Here is a 26,096-nt window from a genome sequence, read left to right on the forward strand (position 1 = left end):
GCACCATGTACACTTCCTTTTTTGCCGTCAAATAAAGTTCCATAGACGGCTTTTGCGTGAAGTGACGAGTCGCCGAAACCCCACAACGTAATCCAAACTATACCGGTACTCGGTACATACGCAACACATAAATTTGAAAAAAACAGCAGCGGGCCACGTAAAATGCCGCAACGGGGCGCATTTGGCCCGCGGGCCGCACTTTGGACACCCCTGTCTTAGGGTTTTGTCAAAAATCGGGTTAAAATTTTTGATTTTAAAAACCGGTTCAAACCGGTTTGGAGGTTCGGTAGGAAACAGAAACCGGTCAAAACCGGTTCAAAACTGGAATATTCCCACAAAAACCCACCGAAAACCGGATTTTTCTTAGATTTTTTGACCCCCAAAAATCGAAAAAACGGAAAGGCTATAACCTTACTGTATTTTCCAAAATCAGGTCAAAATTTTCGATTTTAAAAAGCGGTTGAAACCGGTTTCGAAGTTCGGTAGGAAGCAGAAACCGGTCAAAACCGGTTTGAAACTGGAATATTCCCACGAAAACCACCGAAAACCGGATTTTTCTTTGAATTTTTGACCCCCAAAAATCGAAAAAGCGGAAAGGCCTTAAGGTTTTTTTCCAAAATCGGGTCAAAATTTTTGATTTTATAAACCAGTTAAAACCGGTTTGGAGGTTCGGTAGGAAGCAGAAACCGGTCAAAACCGGTTTGAAACCGGAATATTCTCACGAAAACCGGATTTTTCTTAGATATTTTGACCCTCATAAATCGGAAAAACGGAAAGGTTAAAATAGATTTTGATTTAAATGAATGATATTCCTGACATTATGTGTGTCTACCATGCTTTTAAATCAAAACCTCGGCGCACAGCTGTCCGATGTAAGACGAAGTGCTAATAAGGAGACATGGAGCTGTAAGCTTGTCTGTTTCTGTGGCAGTCAAGTTGTTAACCATTCTATTGACGACAGGGTAGTATTGATACATAACGTGTATGTTGTTTAGCAAGTACGTGTGGTTTTGCGTTAAGTGGTTTGAGAAAGGTTCGCTTGTAGGGAATGCATAAAGGTATGCGCAATGCCTACAAACGTTGAAATTGGAACCAAACATTATTTTGAACAGAAAAGTGTTTAATAATCTTCAAATAATGTTTGGTTAACTTTGTAGGTATTGTGCAAATAAACTGTCATAACGTCTGACGCGTCTAAATGTTTTATCTTGCAACAAACACTGGAAACTTATTGCACAACAGCTATTGCAAATGTCGAAAATTGACTGGCTAAAGAATGTTGGTGGGCAATTACAAGAAATCAAAACACAACAACAAGGTGGTTTAATTCTTTTGCGTTTAGAGTTCATATAGCGCCATAAAGCAAAACTTAAACGGTAAAATCAAACGTTGTGTTGCGTAATCAAATTTGCTTGGTGTGCTAAAGTTATAACTTATGTTTCACGTTATTGATCTCTGATTCTATTCGAAAAGGGATTTGATAAAAAGTGAGTTAGAAAGTGTTATGGAAGCCACAGTGGCAGACGCATCACACATTTGCTCAAGAAAACAGACACTTTGAAACGAAGGCGGTTTTACATAACTTGCTAAAATGGAATTATTTTGCAAGTAGTAGACACACAGTTGCAGGATATTTACAATGTTTATGTATATTCAGCTGTACATAAGCTGTGGCTGCCAGGCATAATATCAAGTTCATAGAGCTCTTCTGGCAAATGTAATTTTATTCTTTTCTCCTTTGTTTGTCGTGCACTGTACTAGTTGTCATCAGTGTTATTTACCCTGATAAAGGCGACCTGTATTGGACGTCGAAACGTCGGAATAAAATTTCAAATGCCAGAAGAGCTCTATGAACTTGATCTTCAGCTGTTTTAAGCTTTATTACATCACTTTTAAAAAGTAAAACCAACTTATAAATCAGTTACATTGCAGAATAAACGTTTTCCTTATACTTTGCAGACAACATGATCAGGAACAACAGAGTAGGCGTCGACAATTCCGCAGTTCAGAGTGACGTAAACATGACGTCACGCTATGACATCATAAGTCCTGTTCTGTCGGAAGAAAACGACCTCGTGAGGGAGCTGCTGAGCGCTCGAAGGTTGATTGACAGTTCGCCGGATAATTTGAACTTCTCTCGCGAACGAGAGAGGCGAGAGAAAAGGGGAGTGACGTCACATGTTCGAAGTCCGATGATGACGAGTTATTCTGAAGGTGACTTTCGTTTGGCCGGAGAAGTTTACGGCGGCGAGGCTTTAAGAAAGTTGAGCAGACCAAAGTTGGACGAAGGCTCGTCAGTTTGGACGATATCATCGCGGAGAAGCAGTTTACCTGTGTTACCACAACTCAACAACGGGATGAGAGGATTGAATCAATCTCTGCGTGAAGTCGACGACCGAAACTCGGCCGATGAAGTTGAATATTGTCGGGGAGATGATGAACGAAAAACTCCGTTATTTCCACCTGCCGAGAACGGCACAAAACCTGGTTTAAGCGATGATCGCAACCATGTGAAGGGTTTGCCGATGTCAGTGCAGGAATTCAAATCGAGAACAAGCAGAGATCCCCAAAATATCAACAACGAACTCAAGGTAAGTGAAAAAAATTATAAATTAGTGATATCAAGTCTGTGTGGCGAATGCGGCGAAACATTTGTAGAAACCTAAATGAAAAAATTATAAAGAAAATTGGAACATTATACACGGATCTGTTCATAAGTTTAATGGCGAATATAATGGCCCTAATAGACGTAAAAAGCGAAATGCTTTATTGTTCAAACGTTTCGGCAAATGCTCATGAAACCATCAGTGATATTAGGGGCCACATACATACCCGTTTATATCATAAAATATCTGTTGAAAATTCACAATTTAATTATTTTAGATTAGAGGCACTACTTTTGTAAAGCTTTGTAACCAAGTTTAAAACTGTTTTGCTTTATTTCGACAAATATGTATGAAATATCGTCTAACAAATTACTCCGATCATTAATTTATACTCAACGGGTTACCTCTTCTTGTTTGTTTGATTAAAAACAAATTGTTTCGTCAGATCGACTTCTGTGACGTCATAGCCGAGCCTGAGGGATTCGACACACCCAAGTTTTCGTGGCACGCCAGCAAGGAGCTGTACGGGTTCGGAAAAAGTTGCTGCTACACGATCATAAGTTTTTTATGCGGCATTCCGGCGGGGTTTTTCTGGGGTCTCTGGTTTGCCGTGCTCTCGTGCGCCACCGTGTGGTGTTTTACACCGCTCAGAAAAAGTCACATGATCCACATGTCATGCTTGGGTGCGTGCTGGCGTGACGTAATAGCCACACTTTGCGACCCGATTTGTTTGAGCTGCAGTAAGATGTTTAAAAGTGTTAACGTGGTGACAGAGAAACACGTGGTTTGACTGCCATTGCGACGTAACACATGATGATCAATCAACTCATTCGATATTTATTGCAAAGCGTTTTGTTAGAAACACGCAGAAACGCTGATCGCAAACGCGACAAATTTGTTTAAGTTTTTTTGTAACCATGGTGATAATATGACAACTGTACTTGTGTCGTACTACATGTTGTGCTTTTTATTTCTATCGTTTATGATTATTATAATACAACTCAATAATACAACAAGTGTCACATTTGTTTTATTGTTTTGCATACTTGAATTAAAAAGTAAAGGCATAAAGATCTAGGGACAGATCTTAAAAGCTTTATAAATTCAGGGGTTATTTAAGACAAAACGTTTTTAAATCTAAATCACAATGGGACGTTTGGCTAAACTGAACTGAACTTCTAAACATTCACATAAAGCAAGATGAATTAGTAGTAACAATGTTCCTAATTTTTTTGTGGTTGCGGCAAACCAAGAAACTTCTTTATGTTCGCAACCTGATTGGCTAAAGGGAAAATAATCCAATTAATTTGCAAATTCGTGAAGATGGTTGAAACTCTTTTTGGGCAACAAATAATAAGATACAAATACACATTTTTTTCACTTTTCAGGTTAAAAACACAAAGAAAGTAAAATCCACTTTAATGTGACGATTGAGAAACTGACTGTGGTACAAATGCAAATAAAATCAAATTTAGGCCAGAAAGTTAGATTTAGCATCGTGAAAATACGACAGAAATATTTGTGAAGTCAAACCAGAATCAACACCGCTTTGTTTATGGCATGAAACGCCGGAGCAAACTACAATTTTGGCGCAAACATTTGACAAACAACCTCTTACGTTGTTGTCTCTGCTAACAAAACTTCCACTGATGCAGAAGCAAACTTGTCAAAAACAACACGCCAGTTTTCACTAAATTGCAACCAGTTGTTTCATCGTCTAGCAAGTCTTGCTCACGTAATCTCAGTAAAAAGATATTTGCTACTGGCTGAGGGCAAGGAAAGACATATGTCTCAAAGCTCCATTTTTTCATGCAGCTAAAACCTTACAGAAATTTTAGGCACCGATTCTCAACCACACAATATAAGAACAGAGGTAAAAGAGTGCAAATTAGGCAAAATCACAATGCACGAGTAATCAAAACCAAGTATATTTACAGCAAAATTCGTAAATCGAAATTACACTCTAACTTACATCGTAATCAAGGGTTTCAAAACGGTCACAATTACAAAAACTAAATTGGTTACCTTCTAAAGAATACACCACAAACGTTGTTTTTTTTGTTGGTTTGTTTTCATATGAATTAGACAATGAAGTAAATTAAATCAACGGACAAAATTTCGAATATTATACAAACCAATTTCTCGTTGCGCAACATTCGAACGTTTTGTGATTTTTGTTCAGGTCCAATACTTTTTGTCAGTAAACTTCGTATTTTTCATACAAAAACACCCGTAGTTACATACATTTTACAATGGCAGGGAAATGTTGAAACGTTATAATGTTTTACAACGAAATTCTGGCTTATGTGTTTTTCCGTCGAAACCAAAAATTCTAAAAACATCCCAGCTTAAAGCTTATACAAAACACCGATTGTTAACGACAATACAAGCAGTCCATTCGGTGTTCAGTGTTGTCATAATTCAAGTTCTTATTACGTCACAGACGCTTTACTTTGCATATAGGTGACGATAATTAGGATTGAGAGCAATGTGTGAATTAAGTGGAGGCGCGAAATGCCTTTGAAGGACAAACAAGGTCACACGTGGTGAAGGAACTGTAATGGCACGAGATTTGTCTTACACTGTAGTGATGTCACAACAACAGTAGTGATGTCACAATGATGGTTATGATGTCACAATAAGTACTTATAGCATCAGGACTGCGTATGTTTACGTGTATTAGGAAAAGTTTTTACGGATTATTTTAAACTGGTCACGATTCCCAGATTAAGGATTTGATTGGTGCATTTAAAAGCACGTGACTTTAATGGTAATTAGGATATCTGCTACAATATAAACCGAGGTTTGTTTTAGTAATGTTGATACAGTGAAAATGTTAATAATTCTGTGGCGTTAGTTATTAGTCAGTGAATAGATTTGGAACAGAATTTATCGCAGTAGTTGCTGCAAAACCCAGAGAGACTGAGGTAAAATATTGCAAAGGAATAAAAGCCAGAAGAATGATATAACTTCAATCAAATTGTATTTACAAGTTTTCATTTTCTATTGAAGTTTAAATAAACAAGTAAAGCGTAATCCCTAAATTCCGCTCAGAAAGTCAAATAAGGCGCACAGATTGCGTTTTACATGTTAGTATTTTAGTAAAAAACTCCTAACTTTAATATCTAACTAAATTACAACAAACAAATGTTGCAAAGAAAAAAGCTTTGAACAGAATTATTCGTTGAAGTGAGATAGAAGAGAAAATAGAAAAAGGTTCGAACGTCACGGGCAACGCAGCCGCTGTGGAAAACTTCATTGAAGCAGTCGCGAATATCTTGTGTGGAGAGAAGGTTTAACACGCGTATATGTGGATTCAGTTTAACAAACAGAAGCAAATGTAAAGGATGTAAATGAAAGTGACGACAGTTTGCAATGAGCAGAAGTGCAGAAGTTGCAACCAGTTTTGTTTTAAGATTTAAAAAACTTCAATATGGGTTTTATAATATTTCGTGTTTGAACCTCTTTTTACCGATTCGATTTGTTACTCTGAAGTGAGGGTTCTTGTTGTTTAAACTGTTCGCGTGTTTAAGTATCATAGTACGCCAGGCTGATTCGGTATAACGCATTCAATAGGCCTGGCGTACTGTGAATATATACAGTATGTAACTCATGAGTGTGCCGTGATCGTTAGTCTGCATGCACGCTTAAGGACTAATCCTAAGTTAGTTGTGAATTTATGTTCATCTTAACATGTTCAAACATATTTTAATCTCGTTTCTGCTACACTGTATCAGTTAAGTTCTCAAATTAAATTGTTAGTGGACATTTGAAGACCAGTGGTACGGGTACAGGATAGCTTTAGCTGGAACTTGTAAGTTAAAATCGCTGCAGAATGCTATTTCTTGCAACCAAACCATAAAAATATTTTTTCGCAGAACTTTCACTAAATCAGAGTAAAGTTAGAAGTATGGCAGACTGTACTGATTGTAGTAGGAACTCATCACGAGCAAGCGGCCTTGATAAAACCGACGAATCCTGCGGGAGTCAGAGCCCCGAATTTCGGCCGAAGTCGATCACATTTTCCGAAGCGGACATTCACAGTCGGATGTCGGGTATTCGCGAATCGTTCGACGACATCGCACTGGAGGTGTCAAAGTCGCACGCGGACGTTGGCGGTTCGGAAAAAGACGCAATGGACATCAGCGGAACGGACACAGTTGAACTGGACTCGCTTCAACAAGTCAAAAAACAACAACCGGTGACGTCAAGTGAAACGTCATCAGTTGATTACGTCAATCGGGATCCAAAGAATTTACAAGATTTTGTCAAGGTAAGATGGACTTAGGTTCAAGGTCAAACTGGAAATTGTCAAGGTCAGAAATAAATGCGCATTTAGACAGTAAGATATTAACTTGTTATAAATCATCTTAAAATGGTAAAGCGGAGACTGATGTATGTCAATGAAAGATCAACGTTATTTGTAATCCGATCTCTCCAGAATTAAGTCTAATTACTCGGGTATAAAGAGAGGAACGATAATAATCATAAACAGTCATGGGTCATTGTTACTTCATAATTGCATTTGTTTGTGTTACACGATTTTACCCGTACGATAGTCGAACGGCACAGAAAAACCACAACCCAGGGAATTATCGGTTCGACATTAAAATGTAAGGCGCCTCGATTGTAAGCAGTACAAATTGTAGGGTAAAAAAACTTTACAAGCCGCGGTTTATTATCGAATATGTGCCGCTAAATGTGACGTCAAATGTTAGTGTGTACCACATATTTGAATCGTCGCTATATATTCGCCAGAAACTAAAATTAAGAAACAAAAGACCAACTAATCTATAACGAGTTTACACAAGTTCGTGTAATGAACGCATATTACCCTCACTGACGTAATAAGTAATCCATTTGTGACGCATAATCCACGGTCACGGACGCAAGTCCTTTCCAAGAACGTATTTCCAACCAACAAAACCACCTAAACATTATCCCGTATTTTAAAACCCTTTGTAAACAGCAAGACATATGCCTAAAATGTGATATCAGTAAATATTAAATACATTATAAATTTAAAGTATGTCAAACCATATTTCAAAGTATTAGGTCTGCAATTGGAATAAACCATGTTGTTACATCGGCATGACAAACAAACAACATATATTGTGCTTACATCCAGTGGTGGCATTCAAATTTTTATCAGCCGGTTCTATCACAAAAGTCATATTTTTCAGCCGGTTCTGTTACAAAAAGTCCATTGACAGTAACCAGTAATGCTAACCGGTTCGCTGATCTCATAAAATTTCGTGAGGCGGTTCTACAGGACCGGTGCGAACCGGCTAAATCCCACCACTGCTTACAATGTAAGTAAGCCTTACATCCGTATTGTGTTTTTTTTTTCAGGTTGACTTTGCAGACATTATAGCTGAACCTGAAGGCTCGCATAGTTTCAACACAATCTGGGGAACAAGTTATAAAGTATTCTCTGTCACAAAATACTGGTTCTACAAAATTATGGCTCTACTTTTCGGAATACCTTGTGCAATTATGTGGGGTGTGCATTTCGCTTGCCTAGCATTCTTCAGTATATGGTGCATAACTCCCTGCATAAAGAGCTTTAAAATCAAGGTAAGGTTATCAGCATTGGTGCATGTAGGTGGCAAGTTGTTGAAATGTGACATTTAAGGGGTCTGAGTTGTTGTAAATTATAAGTTAAATGCAATAAAACTTCCATGCACAATAGGATAGACATATTTGAGGTTAGGGTTGCTGTCAATCATATTTTAACAGTGTGATTGAAACAGTGTGGTCCAACTTTTTCTGGTTGCGGGCCAATAATAGTCGGTACGTTACTGGGCTAGTGTCTAATATGTAACGTTTCTTGACTCCAAACATTACCACATCAATATCAAAATCCAGACATCACGTCAATTATGCATAAATTGCTTATAGAAAACATCAGGATGGTTATACACCCTTTTCAACCAATAGATAATTTTGTTTCCTGTCAAAACCCTTTTATTTTTATTTTTAAATGTTATGACCTTCAGTTTCTACTCCATGGCGCAAAAATGGCAGACTGCTGGTTTGTTTACGCAGAACCCTTTATTACATGTAACGATGCCTTGTCATGCGTCACAATGGGAATTTTTTACAGTATTTTGTGTCGTTTAATCTTGTAATTAAAACGTTGGACTTTCACGGGCCTGCAATTGGACCACGCTGAATTAAATATTACACAGTTCCCATATTACCACCGCAAGCCAAAGTTGCTAATATACAAAACACAACAAACGCCACCTGTAAGATTAGGTTCATCAACTAGCATAAATTTATTTTAATGTAACGCCTGTGGTATACTTTTGTTTACACAACCCTTAATATTACAATACTATTTTGATAATTAAAGTTAAAACATATACATTAACCTATTGTCACTACTGCATATGTTTCAAAACAAAACATAGACATAACCTAAACATTAGTTTTACCAGTGTATTGTAGCTTCACTAATAAAAACACAAGCACTAAACTCAAAGTCTGACAAACTAACTTTATTTCAGATGAATTTTATCGGAAGTATTTATTCACTTTTGATCCAAACATTCGTTGATCCGGTTTTTGAATCCATTGGTCTCCTTCTCAGCCGGATTCGAATCGGATTCACACTGCACAGAGACTAGAATCTGTGATTGTGACGCGTTATGATTTGGCGCGAAACATTTTCAATCGAAATTTTACATATATCCAAGGAGTGGAAGTGTATAAATACTTATTCTTACATTTTTATTATTTCATTGCCTCATGTTGATTTCGGCTAAACTAAACTCCCAACAAAAAGTTAAGATAAGCATAAATTCACGAAGTGGTTAAAATTGTTTGAATTTTAAGTATATCTACATCTGTAGAACTTTTATAAGTTACCTTCATTTTCGTCTTGTTATTTTTACTGATTGCTTGAGGTCTTCGTTTTTGTTTATCAACCCAATAAAACTTTATCACACTTTATAGGTCAAAACAGTGTGCCTTGTCTGCAGCTTACTCATCATATGTTTGTATTAAAGCTTTAAGAGACATGTACCTAACCTTACTGAATTGGCAACCCAATGTTACAATTCTCGATTCGATCGTGATAGGAAGCATGCCAACCTGTGCAGAAACGCAAAAAAACGAATCTCAAAAGAAGATCTGGCGATAACGAAGTGATGAGGTGTAAGGTTTAAGCAATTGTAACAAGCAAAAATAATTTTCCGCAAGTGTTCGAAGATACCTCTATGCAGGTTTTTTTTAAGGTTTGGTTTGGGTGACCGCTAAGTAGTTTTAAGAGACCGCAAGTGTTTCATTTAAATACCAAAAAATAGCCGTATTTGCTTAAACGAATTATTTATTAGGCTACTGGCAAATTTTGCGAAACCGCTGGAGAAATTTGGGGAACCGTTTCGGTCCCCCAAAACACCTTAAAAAAACACTGCCTCTATGCATCCAAAACATAATGTACAAGTTGTTGCAGGAGCAGAACAACATTCATTGTCATAAAACCATTGGAAAACACCAATTTTTACGTTTATCGTTTTAGCGCAGCCGTGGATGTTCCAGGACGCTAAAAACCAATGTCGGAACTGTGAATATTTGCAGGTTAGAAAGTCAACACAAACAGTTGTTACAAGGTCAACATAACCTACGCACAAGTTATCTGGAATCTGGTTTTAATCCTTACTTGGTTATAAGGCTTTAATACTGTTACACATCAAATTTAGAGAGAAGGGAAAATGGGTTGTGTCACAAAAAACATATCAACTGGATATATGGGACACCAGAAGCGCTGTTTCAAACCATCCCTGCATTCACTGGCAACAAACTGGTTTACAAGGGCAAAGTGTTCCCAGACCGGGAATTGAACCCGGGCCGCCTGGATGAGAGCCAGGAGTCCTAACAACTAGACCATTGATTTGGGCAGGAACTTGGTCGAATGGTCCGGCGCGCCTGACCCACAAACAGACATAAAAAAACTGAACGGGATTCGTCCCCGGGAGTGTCCTGGGTTCGAACCCCGTAAAAAAAATTTGGGTTTGGTGCGTCATTGTCAAACAAGCATCAAACAAACTCGCAAAAACTAGCGGAGACAGCGCAAGACGCAAACCATTCAACAACGACTTAAATCTGTATTTTCGCTGTGGTTATAAACGAACGAAAGTTAACGGGCAAAACGAAGGGCAACCAATTAGGACGAGTTCAAACCGAAGATGCAGTTTTGCAAGAACAAGTTTAGAAAAGGAGAGAGAAAAAATTTCTGACGGTTTGCTATGGCGACACCTGCTGGTAAAATTGACAAAGGTAAAAAAGATCAGAAACATTTTTTCGTTTCAAGTTAAATTTTCATCACATTCAGAGCAATTCCGGTGTTACAGAGTTGTAAGCTGGCCAGAACCCACAATTACAAGTCAGAACATTTTTTCTTATCCAACCCGACAGTTAAATTTACAAGGTTAAAATACGACACAAAAATCAGGTCAGGGTTTTCAAATTAAAGTTCAAACCATACTTCCAAAAAACGGAATCTTTAGTGTGTTCGTCTAAAACTTCGAAGAGAAGAATTTGTCGAAATTTTCACAAAATTACAATCTTCGACAAACGTTTGAAATAAAGCCAGAAAAAATCCAAAAAAAAACAAGAACCAGCCGAAGTTACAGAAGTTACAAAACAGTTGTCTTCTTGTGAAAGATATGTATGACCTTGAATAGGCGCCAAGGTCAGAAAGCACATGACGTCACAAACAGTTTAAGGACACCAAGCATTGTAAACTATTCATGCGTGACGCCAAGCAAAAAAATCCAAAGCCGGTTTGATGTACAAAAACAATTATTTGCTACGCAGAAAAGTTGAACATTAAATAACCTTCCACGATTTAAGAATATTTTGATTCAGCTTTACAATTTTCCCCAAGCAATTTGGGCCATTCGCGGTTCAACAAACACTTCCACGTAACCAATTCGTTTCCAAACTCGAAGAAACCAATCACTTTGAACCGCTGGTTGCAAGCCAATATTTTGAAGTTGGTTAAATTCAGTCTTGGTAGTTTCGTGTACGAAAAGTTGCCGTTCCTCCTTACCACGTGGTTTCAGTTGTTAGCAGCATTTGAAGCGCAAACAAAAATGAACAAAACATTTCGATACCAACGAGCAAAAAACATTTCCAGCAGAAGTTCAAAGGTTAATAATGACGTCATCTACTGTTATTTTGCAGCCTGGTTAAAAATTTGAACTTGCATTGCGACGTCATCAAAGCTATTGTCAAGTTGCTGTGACGTAACAATACGAAAATACTGAGGTGCAACAAGAGAAATGACGTCAGAACGAACAATAAACATCTCAACACGCGGTGGCGCACTACTCTTTATATACACCCTCATTGTGACGTCACAATCTTGTCCAGGTACTTCCCCAACGTGGGAAATCCCCTAAGTGCATTACACTAAAGTGACGTTGATTTTTCGTTGATTTCCGGCGACTCGTTTACGAATGTTTCACAGGTGTTGATGTGAGCGGTCCGCTAGTGGGCGTGCTGGGCAGGAAGGTGGAAACTTGTCGTGATGACGTAGGTTTTAGGGGGGTGTTGTGTCCCACACTGCCGGGGTAGTGGGCGTGGAATCTGCTTAATTTGATGAATTTCACCGTCACAAGTCTTCCATCGAACCAGGAGCCGTGCAACGAGCGATAAACCTTCCCAGCTGCGGCACACGACAAACACTTCACGTACACCAGACCCTGCAAAGTACAAAGGTACACGGTTCAAATCCCGATCAAGGTGGGGCCTTGCACACTCTGGAACAGGGGTGCCAAAATGCGGCCCATTGATTTAAGGTTGTGGGGCCCGCAAAGACATTTTGATTTCATATGTACAGACAAACGAGTCCAACTATTATATTTTTTGGGGCAGATTAATGCGCCAGATGGTATTTTTCTATGACCTGGCATATGTGGCTAGAATCAAATACGAATTTTACTTGTAGTAAGGCATTTTTGGTATCAAATGCAAATTTTACTTGTAGTAAGGCATTTTGGTGCGGTCCGCGATGTAATTTGGGCAATTGTATGTGGTCCCACAGTGACAAAGGCTGCATCTCCCTGTTCCAGAACATGGTGGTACAATCAAGCCTAACCCCACCCATTGGCGTGAAAAGTTGCCGAGATAATTGAGTTATTAGACATATATGAAGTGTGGATAGCTTGTGTGAAATGAAATGAAGGGAATAATTGAAAACTCCCGAGTGGGCGCTCAAGAACGAAAACCTCAAGACATCGATTTAATTGCGTTGGGCCACGAATAACGTCATAATTGGTTGGGAATCCGGTGATAACGGTTTTAAATACAATAATAGAAGCATTTAAAAGTCTTACACCAATGAGTTTATCGGCAAAAAAATATATGACCTCCCATCACCTTGCACCACCTAGTGGATATTAAGTAAGAGTGAGTCAGACAATATCAGATATTTTTGTCTTCAATCAAACTAATGCTGAGATTTTAACTAGAAATTTTGAACCCACCACCTAAGCACTGGTGAGATTCAAACCCACCACCTCAGCACTTACCTCGGTTGATTTTTTCTCCACAATAACGCTGGCGATCTCATTGTTGTCCGAGCATTTCTCCAATATCGAGTCTTGTATTTGAATGTGCCAGTCATCAGCCTTTTCACTGCAGGAAACCAATGCTTTTTAGTTAGTTTTACCAAACGTTTTTATGCACACAAATTAACACATTATATTTTTTTAAAGTAAAAATAAGTAGAGGAGTAAAGAAATGATAAGTAAGCTGCAGACTGTGCACACTGTTTCAACCTATAAGATCTCATCAATGCAGCTGGTGACGAGAGATCTGTCGCATTGGCTAGTGTAGCTATCCAACGGCACTCAAAGTTGGCTTTTCACCGTGTTTCACCAAGTTACTCATCTACCTAACTACATTAGCCCATGTCGTGTCACCAGCTGCACTGATGAGATCTTATAGGTTGAAACAGTGTGCACTGTCTGCAGGTTTCTTACACATCTTATGTGTTTTTGTCTTCATAATATCACACATCGAAACAACCACAGACAAAGCTTTATCAAATGGAAAATTCAAGTTAAACGCAAGCCAAATACATTATACAGCAGAATACTTACACATCTGGATGAAACATGTTTCTGATTTTCAAACAAGGTGTAGGGCTGATAGCTGGAGTGTTGATCGACTTGTTTGTGTCGAAAGCTTCACCCTGCCAAACACGTCCAGGTGGATGCTGTCTCTTGCAAGGCGATGTGACCTACAAACAATTTCATCAACACTTTGTTGTTTCGAAAACACAGTAAACATCGGTTAATCCGTTTCCCCTTTGGCCAAATATTCTGTTTGGTCGAGCACCGAACATCTCACGTTAGAGCTCGGTGCTCGGCCGAGCGCGCTCGCTGCTTTGTGACGTCACAAACATTCACAGTTCCACCCTAGCTTTATACGATCCCTTTACGACACTAGTGGTGTATTAAGCTGTACAGGCCTCAGAAATACGCATTTCCACCACCTAACGCATTTAAATCAACAGTCATTTTTGTTCTTGGATACCTTTACAAAACTAGTTAGATTAATTGGTTGCGGAGCAAAAGAGCCCTAAGGCCCTCATGAACCCAACTGGCACAGTTATTTGAATTGGTTGAGTCATACCCCAGGTAGGCACCAGTTGAGTTTTCAACCCCAACAGTGGGCAAGAAATTTCTAGTCAATGCCTTGCTTTCATGGGATGATGGGATGCTTGCCACATTTTACACTTACTTGTATCCATCTCCACACGAGGAAATCTTCTCCACTGACTCGTTGTGTCTCGACTCTGATCCGGGATTCACTCGCTGATATAAAGTGGACGGCCTTCTCCCAAACTTTCTTCAACTTTCTCCTGTTTGAAACACATCAACAGTTTAAACCAGGGGTTTGCAACCTGCGGCCCATGGGGCAAATGGGTCTAATTGCTTAAAGGTTGTGCGGCCCGCAGAGGTGTTGAAATTTTGAATGTATTGTAAAACGAGTAAAATTATTACAAATTTTGGAGCAGAGGATTAAAATTTATCCCCAGCTGAATTTAAAAGTTGTTATTTTATTTATGCCTCACTGAGTTTGATGCATGACAGATTTTGCCATGTGGCAGTGTGCCAAGGTGTCAGTTAAGTTATTGACCTTGTGTTAGTGTTTAGTTGCAGTTGGTGCAGTGGTAGTTGACTTGATTTACTTTGAATGTGTTTATATGTTAACTGTTATGTGTTTGTTCTACAAATATGTTTATTAATGTTCTATTTTCATTCTATTTGAATAAGCAATAAAATTAGGTTTAACATTGGTAGCAGAGGATGGTTGAGTGTTCACGTATACACCCTGGGTGATATTTTTCTGAGACCTATAATCAAATGCAAATTTGACTTGTTAACTCAATATGGGCATTTTTGGTATGCAACATAGTAAAATCATCTTGTGCTGTATAAAGATGCGGCCCGCAATCTAATCATGGTAATTGTATTTGGCCCCACAGTGACAAAGGTTGAACACCCCTGGTTTAAAGTACAACCCAAAGGTCACTTAGATTTTCAAACACAAACGCCAAGCTCATCTTAAAGAAAAGGAATACAGCCAGGGTGTGCATCGTTTAATTCCCGAATCAATTCCAAAAACAGTTTTTTTCATACAAAACTTCCACTAATGGCATCAGAAAACACTTCATGTAATGGCTTATAGACGTTCTCAACTAGTTCATGAGAGTGTTGGGAAAACCAAAGGGCTCCTTATGTAAACTGCTGATTGTTATGCTATAATCATGCACAATGCAAGTGTAGTTAGATAAGAAGCATGCTGAACTCTGCCTAACCTTTCTTGTGGCTGAATGATCATATCCCTGGCATGAAGTATGGGAAGATAGGGTTTAATTGTTTCATCATTTTCACTGCTTTCGTGGTGGCTCTTTAGTATGTCTGGAAATATATTAAAAATTTGAATCAGTCGCCAGCAATAAAGACTCAGGCATTATTTTTCTAAAGCTTGTTTTTTTATAATTTTCCGATCACATATTTGTATTATGGTCACAAAAAATATTTATTTTCAAATATTTCGCCTATGTGGCATCATCAGTTCCTGGAAATCGAAATACAAATCGACATAAAAATGAGTGCTAAAACAAACATGCTAAAATAAATAAAAGCAGTAAAACAGTGTAACAATAAAACAAGGGATTGCTGTTACTAACTGCCCTCAAGGTTGGTTCAAGTAGCAAAAAAAAATCAAAAAAAAATCATAATAACAACAAATTAAAAGCAGTTTAGCTTTTACATAATGCTTACCGAGTATTTTTTCAACCAAAACAAACATGGTTTGACGCTCCTCTGCAAGTTTTCGTGTTCTATATTGTCGGTACATAATCACCAGCCACAACATCAGGCCAACTGCAAACAATAAGTTGCACAAAATTATTCATAAACTTTTCACAAACCTTGCTAAAATATACACATCCTTTTGAGTGTTACAACCCAACTTGTACAAGGTGCAAACAATACAAAACTAGTAATACTCGTAATTGAAACTTAAAACTGGAATCACCCAGTCCGTTGCTTGGTGGATGAAGACTAATGAGGCTTATAGCAATAGATGTAAGTTCAGAAAAAAAACACTTAGTCGTTCAGCCTTTGGTTTTAAAGATATACATATCTCGCTATTACAGCATCGTCAGTATCTACGAATAAGCAGAAAGATTCTGTAAAGTAACATTTTTAACATTCTATTTTATACTTTTATTAGTAGATTTTTTATGCATACTGCTTTCATTTATTTTTTACCAATCTTTCTGCTTGTTCGTAGATACTGACGATGCTGTAATAGCGATATATGTATATCTTTAAAACCAAAGGCTGAACGACTAAGTGTTTTTCTGAACTTACATCTAATACAAAACTAGTTCATAGCTAAACAGTTTGTTTTGGGACGGAGGCAATTAATTTCTAATTGATTATGTAAAAGTTGGTTAAACTTAAAGGTCTGTGATAAATGTCTGTTCAATAATAAAGGGAAAAGATCAATGTAAAGTAAATGATAAACCTATTGCTTCACACCAGGGGTCCTTAACCAGGAGAACTGTTCCTAGGGGGTGCGGGGATGCTGAATCATTAAGGTTGGTTAGGTCAATTCTATACAAATACAAAAACCCAGGGGGTGCGAAAATTGGCTGGTGATTTGAAAGGGGTGCAGCAAGGAAAAAAGGTGAAGAACCACTGGTTTACACCAAGGGAAAACACAAGTACACTGTTGCATATCTTAACATTTTTAACATAACAAGTTAGCAACCATAGTGATAAAGCGTCAAAACCAAATAGTCAGAAATAATATTATTACCAGCAAGCACAGCCCCGACACGAACAACAACTTTTTCGACGGCTCGTCGGAATCTGCAAAACGTTGGTAGAATGGGAAGATCAGATGACATGTGTGTCACTTCTGTCAAGCTGAAATATTAACAGCAAAATATTTGGTTGAAAACACTTTTGATTCCTTGCTGCAGAATTAAAAACTTTAAAGTTAGCTGCCACAAAGTTTACCACAACATTATGTTAGATTGCAACATTTTTAAGTATTATATTAAGGTACTTTAACATTACAGGTTGGTATTGCTCATGCAGTTATGACTGGGTCAATTTCAATGCTATTTCACTTTTACTTCTGTTGCTTTTGATACTTTGCTATTAAGAAAACAAATTGGCCACCATATTATTATCACATGACACTTTATAATGATGATTTACAACTGTCATAAAACAGCCTACTGAGCTATAAGCCTAAAGTTAACGTGTAAAAATCAAGAGTTATGCATCAAAAGTAGGGATGTGCCAAAACTGCCAATGTTCTGTTTGGTCGAGCACCGAGCATCTCACTTTAATGCTCGGTGCTCGGCCGAGCACGCTCGGTGCATTATGACGTCACAAAAAATCTCCTTTCTATGTTTTAGCTCTACAAGGTCTCTTACGTCACCGGCGGTGTTTTATTAAGCTGTGTATGCCCTTTAAGTACGCGTTTTTTCACTATCTAATGCATTTGAATAATCATTCGTTTTTGTTCATAGACACCCTTTTTTAGAACACTAGTTTCGTATGTTAGCAGGGCATGAATATGCAAATTTAACGCTCGGGTCAGTTTGTGCAACTGCTCGGCCGAGCACCGAGCATTAAAAACAGCGATGCTCGGTACCGAGTACTCGGGTTCTGGCTCGGCTCGGCCCATCCCTAATCAAAAGTATGATAGTTTGAACAGAAGTGATTTATGTTAATCTTTAGAAATAGAGACATGATATGCAAGATACAAAGCAGTTTCAAACTTGCCAAAAGTGGAAACCAGCGTCTTACCTTATCCCATTAGCCGAGCGTCCTTTTTCATCTATGTACATATTCAATCTCCATTCAGGGTTATCCTGTATTAACTGAAGAGCTTTCAAAAATTCCAAATCATCAAGCTAAACATAAAACCTTTTGCTGTAAATAATAATCCAACCAATTTACCATTAATAATTGATAATCTTTCAATTGCATATGTGTTAGGTTTTTGCTGAACAGAACAAAAAACATATTATGTGCACTTGTTTCATTGCTTGTATTTAACTATTTCGGTAACAAGCATTTATGAAAAGCATAACATAAAATTGGCTGTCACTTTGCTAAGTATTTCATTTCAGTTTAATTGTTTGTCTTAAGGCACAGAATACAAATGTCTATTTTCTGTAGTTAAAGTAAACCTCGTAGAGTCAATTTGCAATACAGAATTCACTCAGAATTATTGTTAGAATATTCAAACCTTGATCAAAGACTTCAGAGTTGAAACTGAAACCAGATCAGAAGTTACTTGGCTGTTGCATACAAATTCACCTGAGAGAAAAAAAGAAACATAAATTAAAAAAGCAAAGTCACATTTTTAAAGATTTAAACCTACACCAGTCAACATGTTTTTTATTTATTTTTTTGTAGAAACTTTATTTTAAAACCAGGTGCAAATTTTAATCTGTATAAATCGAACAAGTATTTTTCTCTACCACATTTTATATCTACCTATTTGAACAAGATCAAATAGAAAAGTTTAAGCAGGACAAAATATGAAGCGAAACTAACCAGCTTTTGAGGCAAGTTCTTGATATATTAGATGAATCACTTCCATAATGTTGTGCTGAAAAATTTAACAAGTTTCATTTAAATTTTAACATTTATTCTTTGTTAAATAATTTCACTTCAATAACTACAATTTGCGAAAGCTTTTTGGCAATTCAGCAGAATGTACCATTAACTGAAGTATATATGATTACAATTTGGGATTCAGTATGCAATAATACAGAAAGGACTCTATACAATTTGGGATTCAGTATGCAATAATAAAGAGCTTTTACTGCCAGGCATATACAGCTCTTCTGGCAATTGTATTTTGTCATGCAATTTAAAGAGCAAAGAGAGGGGCAAGATATTTTCCTTGATATACAATTGCCAGAAGAGCTATATAAATTTGACATAAGATTGGTCAAAACCCTGGCATGCATGCCCCTAGTGGCATGCCGATAGCCTTTGCACGCCCCATGAACACTTTTTATCGAGTGCATTGCAGTTGGAATTGCCCTAAAATGCTAATTATCAATTCGCAGGTCAATATGTGTCTACTGTGAAGGTGACAAGGGCTTTTGTCGCACTTTTTACGATACAATTGTGTTTTTTTAATAATATGTGGATCTGAAAACATCAGGTCAATCAGAATACCACATTCAGGGCTTTAATACAAAAGAGCTCTGCTTGCCTGCCACAAAGTAACTACCAAACCATAAAGGGACACATCATCCTAAAAGGCTTCAACCACCTTGATATAGAATATTGCAAATGATCGGAACTGTCTGTACATACAAAAACATACAAATATCAACTTACATCATCAGTTGATGTTGGATGGTGGGGCAGAGCTGGCTTTGGGATGATGGCTTCATCAGAACGCAAGGTAACATACAAGAGTCCAAGAACAACAAAAAACACAATTGTACCAATAGGTAGCAGAGCTGAACAATGAAGGTGCCACTGCTGGGACGGTCGTTCGGTCTGAACGAAACCGTTCGACTCACTGTGCTTCACTGAGTCATTGTTTTTGGATACTTTTCTCCACAAATGCAAGAAGGGATTTGAATTTTCTTGGGTAATTGTTTGTGTTTTTGATGATTGCCTTTGTGTTGTGGCATCGTAACCCAGCTTTACACGCTCCTCCGCTGAATTTTCTTCAACTTGTGATACGATGGCACTACCATTGCCAATGTCTGTTCTGTCATCATGGATGTCATGTTCGTCATCGAACTGATTTTTTCTCGCACTGCGAAGAGGAGTCGCATCCAGAGAAGCTCGGGATTTACGCAATGGACGACGTGGTGTGAGAGATGATTTTACCGGAGATGAGTTATAACTCGGTAACGGAGAAGTGCTGATGTCAGCAGTTAGAACTTCACTCCATGACGAATTTTCCTCCTCATCAGAATCATCCGAGTATCCGTTGGTAACAACTGGACTTTTCTTCACACTCCGATTTCCCGGAATTAATCCAAGTACGTTTTTATGCATGGGTTTTCTGGAGGGCGTTGATGGCAAACTTTTAGAGGTCAATAGTTTCATTGTTGGTTGGTGCGATCTTCGTCTTAACGACATTCCACTAGTTTGTCTCCTTGCCGTGTCTGCACAAAAATGCCCCGATAATGTTTATTTCACAAAATACAAATGTAAGGGTTCAGAACAGACTTTAAGCTGAATTTTGTGCAGGTATTTAAAAGCAAGCAAGCCACTTTTAGCAGTAAAAAAGCTAACATTTTTCAGCCAATACAACTGAATGAACTATAGATGTGGTGTTAAATAAACGAAAACTTTATTTTTGTTTTAGTAAAACCCTAAATTTAAAATTCATGTTCTCACTTACATTATGTACTTTACAGATAAGAAAACAAACCAATTATTTGTTGAAAAAATGTAAAACAAAAAAGGAAAAATGTTCCAACCTTCATTGTTATCACTTTCGTCTGAACTAAAACCAAATGTTTTTCTTTGTGGCTTAATTTTGGTCTGTTTCAATTTCTTCAAGTTTTGCTGGTTTCCATTTTTTGAATTGCTTTCCACTGTCAATGGGATGTCTTCATTCTAAGAAGTAAACACAAGACATCAATGAAAGAGATTAAAACAACTGGAAACCATTTCATGAACACAAAACTGACCAATTGGGCAAAATAAATCATTTTGTGTCACCATGCCAAGCTCAAATGAATAAAAAAAACTACTTTTACCAACACCATAATTCAATCCAAACATGCTTAATTATGTAACTGCTCAATTTTGGTAAACGTCTTCGCTAGAGTTCCTTCTCGAGAAATTGTAAAGAAATCTCAAAAAAATCGAATCTCGATTCTTGAAAAATAAAAAAGTAAATACGACACCTCTTATTACGTTTATTTTTTGTTCCAACTCGACCCTAGAGCGGACTGGGCACATAACTTTCTTATTTTGCTTCCGAAACAGCGATTTTTAATGTGCGTTGCCACTAAACTTTCAAATGCGACTAGAAACGAAAAAGCGTACAATCGGATTTTTTTTGTTAGAAAATCCGCCTAAATAAAAATTTTGAGACTCTAAGGAAATGAATTTTTAATTTCTCGTTTCTCAAGAAACAAAAAAGTCGAGAAATAGAGTAACCCTAGTCGTCACAATTCTACCACTAATACTAGAGTTCCTTCTCGAGAAATTCTCGAGAAATTCTCGAGAAATCTCGAAAAAATCGATTCTCGATTCTCGAGAAATAAATAAAAATTTCTCGAGAAATATTACGTCATGTATCTTAAACAAAAAGTAAATGCGACACCTCTTATTCTTGTATTTTTCATTTCAACTCGCCTCTAGAGCGGACTGGACACATAACTTTCATATTTCGCTTGCGAAACAGCAATTTTTAGCGTGCGTTGCCGCTAAACTTTCACCTTACCCAGGCAGTAGTCACGCCTGGTTGCGTAAGATCTTTTAGAATCCCTTCGTTTTTAGCTGGTTTGCTAGCGAATCACTACTTGCAATCGCTACTAGAAGCGAAAAAAAACAGACAATCGGATTTTTTTTGTTTGTTTTTGTTAGAAACTCGGCCTAAATAAAAATTTCGAGACTCTCGAGAAATGGATTTTTAATTTCTTGTTTCTCGAGAAATGAAAAAGTCGAGAAATAGAGGAACCCTAACTAATACTATACACTATGCAAAATTATTTTCTTTCAAAAAGTGATACTTATTATTGTTTGTTGCAAATCTAAAATTAAATTTCTAAAAATAAAGTAATTAATTTGTTTATTTGCAGCAAAAACTATAAGTTAACCAGTAAATACACAAAACACTGAACAAACTAACCAGTAAATTTCTTATTTTGGTGAGTCTCTTTATGTACAGATTTCTTGTGCTTGATGTTATGGGTCCAACTTTTTCACCCAAACTCAATAATTCCTGCCGAAGTTCACGGTCACTTAGATTTAGTGATGTCATAATGAGCCTTATAGCAAGAAGTTTTGTCACCACACAAACCCCATTATCGTTCCAATTCTAAAATAAATTAAACATTACAGAATTACAAGAGCTCTGTATTGTTTATTTGCCAAATTACGGGAAACAACACATTAAGCTTGAATCTGAACGCTACACAAAACACCTGCAAGTGCAAAATATATTTTTCTATTAATCTTTAAATCGGTCAACTCGAAACCATGATTGCAGCGCGACACGCGTTACGCGGAGTGTCTAATGTCGCTTGTCGCAATTACATTTTTTTAAGTGAAAGGGTCAAAACGTCAATTCATTATGCGTCTTTGATCTCTATAAAGGTCAGTGGTATATTCAAACAAAAACAATATTTTTGATGTTTTAGGGCAAAGCTTTTATTCTTAAATAATTGTTTGGCAAAATAGATTATTTTCATCGTGTTAGTTAAATTTGAATTTGTAATTGTTGCGTCATTGGATTTTGTCAATATTCTCATGGTGGCTGTCAGGGTTGGGTAACGAGTCCCATCTATCGAGTCTCAAGTCAAGTCAAGTCAGTAGGGTTTCGAGTCCCAAGTCAAGTCGAGTCACAAGGGGTTCGAGTCTCAAGTCGAGTCGAGTCATTAGCGGTTCGAGTCTCAAGTCGAGTCAAGTCATTAGCGGTTCGAGTCAAGGCAAGTCCCAAAATGTTTTTGCAAGGAAAGGTTCAAGGTTTAGATAGTTAATCTATTTGAATGGTTCATCTCGACTTTTTTACCTTAACAACGGACACCGCTTCATCACAGTGAACATATCTCATCAACGTCCCTTTCTTAAAGTAGGGTCAACTTTAACGCAACACGTTAATTGACACTCATTAAACAGCGTGGAAAAGAACGTCAATCTGTTCAAAGAAGTTTTGTTTTTCAAAACCAAAAATTCATATTTTACTGCATGCGCTAGAGCGTTTGTTCAGGAATATAAGCGCTCATAATAGCGAATACTTGGCCGTGACATGTACTGCATTCGATTACCTTAACCCAAGCAATAAGTACAACGATTATAATGTCAGCGAAAGAAAGTTTGTGCATGCAGCAGCTACTTCGTTACGTTAAAATTAATCAAAAATAATTTTTCATAGCACAGTAAATTGCTGCTGTTGTTTGGTTGAAGCCAACTGAACAGATTATATTTTTAAGAATTTTCCGTTTTGTTGGTGAAATAACGAGTCCGAGTCCGAGTCGAGTCTCTACTGAGACGAGTCCAAGTCAAGTCGAGTCTTTTTACAACTGAGACTCGAGTCAAGTCAAGCCTTTTAAAAAGGTGACTCGAGTCGGACTCGAGTCGAGTCACTGACTCGAGTCTCCCCATCACTGGTGGCTGTACACAGACTGCGTATTACGTCAACGTGCCTAAACGCATGCGAAAAACTGTCCGCAATCTGACTTGCGTAAACGAACCGAATTTACGTTCCGAAATTGGCTGCGTTTGGTGCTACACACAGGATCCAGACGATGCGACGTTTCGCGTGAACCAACTTTAAATCAGTCTTCCATCTTCTTCAGTCTTCGTATCCGACCGTCTTCTTTGTTTTGCATTCAAAGTGTTCGCCCAATAAGATCTGTAAAACACCTATCAGTGTGGACAGCTTGTTGGGGGCTTTTTGGGAATCGCTTTTCGACTCTCCCCTCGTGTGACGTTCCGCGCTATAACCGGGCTCGTTTTTATGTCTGTACGTGGATCAGGCGCAGAGAACCATTTGGCCACGTTCCTGCAAAGTTTTTAAAGATTTCTTTATCTTTATTAGTATTATTTCACGGGGTTTGAACCCAGGACACTCCTGGGGACGAATTCCGATCGGACGTTTTATGTCTGTATGTGGGTCAGGCGCTAGTAGACCATTCAGCCAAGCACATTTAAGAAAACAGACGCAAAACAACAGCGGCACTTAGCGGTGTTAACATTTTCGCACAATTGTCAACTCCATTTGCTTGAAGTTGTGGAGACAAATGTTTCAAACTTAAAGAACAAAATCCCACCAAGAGTCATACGAATGCATCAGTGTGATGGAGAACCTTACCATGCAAAAACAATAATTTGGTGTTGTTTACTCGGGTCGTCAGCGTCTAAAGCATTTGTGGACCAATGTCTTAAACAACTTTACCTTAATGCTGTTGATAACAAGTGGATTACATTTAGTGCTTGAATTTTGAACCCACGACTAGAGCTATTCGGGCCTAGCGCTGAACTAGCTAATGTTTATGAAAGTGGAATCAAAATCTGAGTAGCGAATGAACAAAAAGCACAGAATGAACACAACAACAGATAGTTGAGTCATCTCTGTTGTATTCCTCAGGAAGTATACAATCACATTTTTGTGTGAAAGACTACGTTGAAGACGCTTCTGTTCCATATCCATTGTTGCATCGATTCACGTCAAGAACAATGCAAGCGCGTCGAAATTTCACGGTGAGAAAGATTATTTCACCGAACAAAATCCACAAAACCGTGTGGAAACCGGTTTTGGTAATTGCTCTGCAACCCAACCTTAATTTGACTTTGAATGCCTAAGTCATTTCAAAGTCAAAGGTATCGGTGAAATTGCTGCTAGCAACTTGACTTGGGCTGCAGAGCAATTACCAAAAGGGATTTAAAAGCTTGAGGGGAGGAATTTACTTTAATTTTTACATGTGGTTTGTAGATAGACACTTTAGCTCTGGAAATATAACCTGTGAAGTTGACAAAATACCCAATTTTAAATGATCTCTGTATTTTTTAGCATCTTCTATGTAATATATTGGGAAGAAATTCGTTGAAAAAGGTTGGAAACCTCTGGCTGAATTGATTTGACTCTTGCATCAGGTGTAAATATTTTAACTCAAAATAAATGTGGAGATGCATATTCCTTTGCCTTTCACAGCAATCCAACTTTTTTTCAGCTTTCGTGGAATTTTCACCATATCATTGCACCTCTCCGTTGTGCGGCATCGGATTCGAACCTGTAAACTTCGGATCCGTGTGAAACTCGGGTTTTCCTCGTGCGGAGTTTCCAACTCATTTTCATCTCGGACTAATCACGTCGGCGTTCACGGTTTCCGCTACCTCGAGATGGAGAGAAAAAGAACGTCTGCTTCGGAGTTAGCATAGATAGCATATTCAGCTCTGCACTTTACTGCGGCAGAAGACTTGGTATACGGCCTGAGTTTCTAACGTCAATCCAAGTCAAGATTTAGGCGACGTATACATTAGCAATTCGAGTAAGTTTTGTCAATTCCGGTTAAACACCATAACTTTTAAAATATTTTGCTTGCCGTTTAGACAGGCTAACGTAACTTTCTTAAGTCTCAAGTTTAATTGTTTCAACGCACCGGTGTCTTGTAAATCGCTGCACGCTATACAAGTTATTGGATTACAATAAAGGAAAGTGATTAAAAACTTATACTGGGTCAAAGCTGCGGCGAAGAAGAGAAGGAGACTGTACAGGAGCGGATTAAGCGTTTAGAGCAGGGGTGTCCAACACGTGGGACGCAGAGCATTTAAATATGGCACTCGAGCTTTTGCCAGTATTCAATAGGTAAACTTTATGATTTCTCACCCAACAATTAAGCTTCTGTTTCGTCTGGGAAAACGGGCTCAGTGTTACAATAGTAGCTCATACGTGAATAGCTAGGCTACAAACTGCAGTGAAGATCTGGATGCGAACGGAATAATCGTCCAGTAAAATATCCCATTTTTACAAACAAATACCAAACGTTGGCACTCGAGTATATTTTACAACCAAAGTTGGCACTAAAGTTTTTTCGAGTGTACACCGATGGTTTAGAGCAGGGGTCACCAAACTACGGCCCGCGGGCCGGATCCGGCCCGCGAGGTCATTTAATCCGGCCCGCGACCAGCTTTTTTGGTTTGTCAAATCGTATTGATAACTTTGTAACTTTCAAAAATTAATCTACTCCTTACGAAAGTTTTCCTGTGTGAATATGTAGAATAA

The 26,096-nt window shown here is 38.0% G+C and overlaps 3 protein-coding genes across 3 annotated transcripts; 2 read left to right on the forward strand and 1 right to left on the reverse strand.

Moving 5' to 3' along the window:
* The first annotated feature begins 1,017 nt into the window (after nucleotides 1-1,017).
* Nucleotides 1,018-3,634, forward strand: LOC145225219 (uncharacterized). The gene is made up of 3 exons (XM_080091904.1): nucleotides 1,018-1,318; nucleotides 1,960-2,591; nucleotides 3,052-3,634. The coding sequence occupies exons 1-3, from the start codon at nucleotides 1,252-1,254 to the stop codon at nucleotides 3,394-3,396; spliced, it is 1,044 nt and encodes a 347-aa protein (XP_079948030.1). The 5' UTR covers nucleotides 1,018-1,251; the 3' UTR covers nucleotides 3,397-3,634.
* Nucleotides 3,635-6,451: 2,817 nt separating this feature from the next.
* On the forward strand, nucleotides 6,452-9,563 carry LOC145223067 (caveolin-1-like). The gene is made up of 3 exons (XM_080089370.1): nucleotides 6,452-6,879; nucleotides 7,959-8,183; nucleotides 9,119-9,563. The coding sequence occupies exons 1-3, from the start codon at nucleotides 6,517-6,519 to the stop codon at nucleotides 9,236-9,238; spliced, it is 708 nt and encodes a 235-aa protein (XP_079945496.1). The 5' UTR covers nucleotides 6,452-6,516; the 3' UTR covers nucleotides 9,239-9,563.
* Nucleotides 9,564-10,697: 1,134 nt separating this feature from the next.
* LOC145223066 (inner nuclear membrane protein Man1-like) lies at nucleotides 10,698-22,213 on the reverse strand. The gene is made up of 13 exons (XM_080089369.1): nucleotides 22,002-22,213; nucleotides 20,620-20,758; nucleotides 19,517-20,301; nucleotides 18,719-18,773; nucleotides 18,408-18,478; nucleotides 17,963-18,069; nucleotides 16,959-17,068; nucleotides 15,914-16,015; nucleotides 15,445-15,547; nucleotides 14,364-14,484; nucleotides 13,721-13,860; nucleotides 13,148-13,253; nucleotides 10,698-12,319 (listed from the first exon to the last, which is right to left on the reverse strand). Exons 1-13 carry the CDS (start codon nucleotides 22,131-22,133, stop codon nucleotides 12,068-12,070), a joined length of 2,223 nt encoding a protein of 740 aa, XP_079945495.1. The 5' UTR covers nucleotides 22,134-22,213; the 3' UTR covers nucleotides 10,698-12,067.
* Between the last annotated feature and the right edge of the window lie 3,883 nt (nucleotides 22,214-26,096).

This window comes from Phallusia mammillata, chromosome 4, assembly GCF_965637545.1.
Source record: "Phallusia mammillata chromosome 4, kaPhaMamm4.hap1.1, whole genome shotgun sequence".
Classification (NCBI taxonomy): domain Eukaryota; kingdom Metazoa; phylum Chordata; class Ascidiacea; order Phlebobranchia; family Ascidiidae; genus Phallusia; species Phallusia mammillata.

Excerpts from the sequence above, each read along its gene's own strand:
- LOC145225219 (XM_080091904.1), top strand. The coding sequence starts at position 1,252 with ATGTCGAAAATTGACTGGCTAAAGAATGTTGGTGGGCAATTACAAGAA. Across the intron at positions 1,319-1,959 it reads AATCAAAACACAACAACAAG|ACAACATGATCAGGAACAAC; the intron begins GTGGTTTAATTC and ends TATACTTTGCAG. Across the intron at positions 2,592-3,051 it reads ATATCAACAACGAACTCAAG|ATCGACTTCTGTGACGTCAT; the intron begins GTAAGTGAAAAA and ends TTGTTTCGTCAG.
- LOC145223067 (XM_080089370.1), top strand. The coding sequence starts at position 6,517 with ATGGCAGACTGTACTGATTGTAGTAGGAACTCATCACGAGCAAGCGGC. Across the intron at positions 6,880-7,958 it reads ATTTACAAGATTTTGTCAAG|GTTGACTTTGCAGACATTAT; the intron begins GTAAGATGGACT and ends TTTTTTTTTCAG. Across the intron at positions 8,184-9,118 it reads TAAAGAGCTTTAAAATCAAG|ATGAATTTTATCGGAAGTAT; the intron begins GTAAGGTTATCA and ends ACTTTATTTCAG.
- LOC145223066 (XM_080089369.1), bottom strand. The coding sequence starts at position 22,133 with ATGACATCACTAAATCTAAGTGACCGTGAACTTCGGCAGGAATTATTG. Across the intron at positions 13,861-14,363 it reads TCGTGTGGAGATGGATACAA|GTCACATCGCCTTGCAAGAG; the intron begins GTAAGTGTAAAA and ends AATTGTTTGTAG. Across the intron at positions 12,320-13,147 it reads TGGAGAAAAAATCAACCGAG|GGTCTGGTGTACGTGAAGTG; the intron begins GTAAGTGCTGAG and ends TGTACTTTGCAG.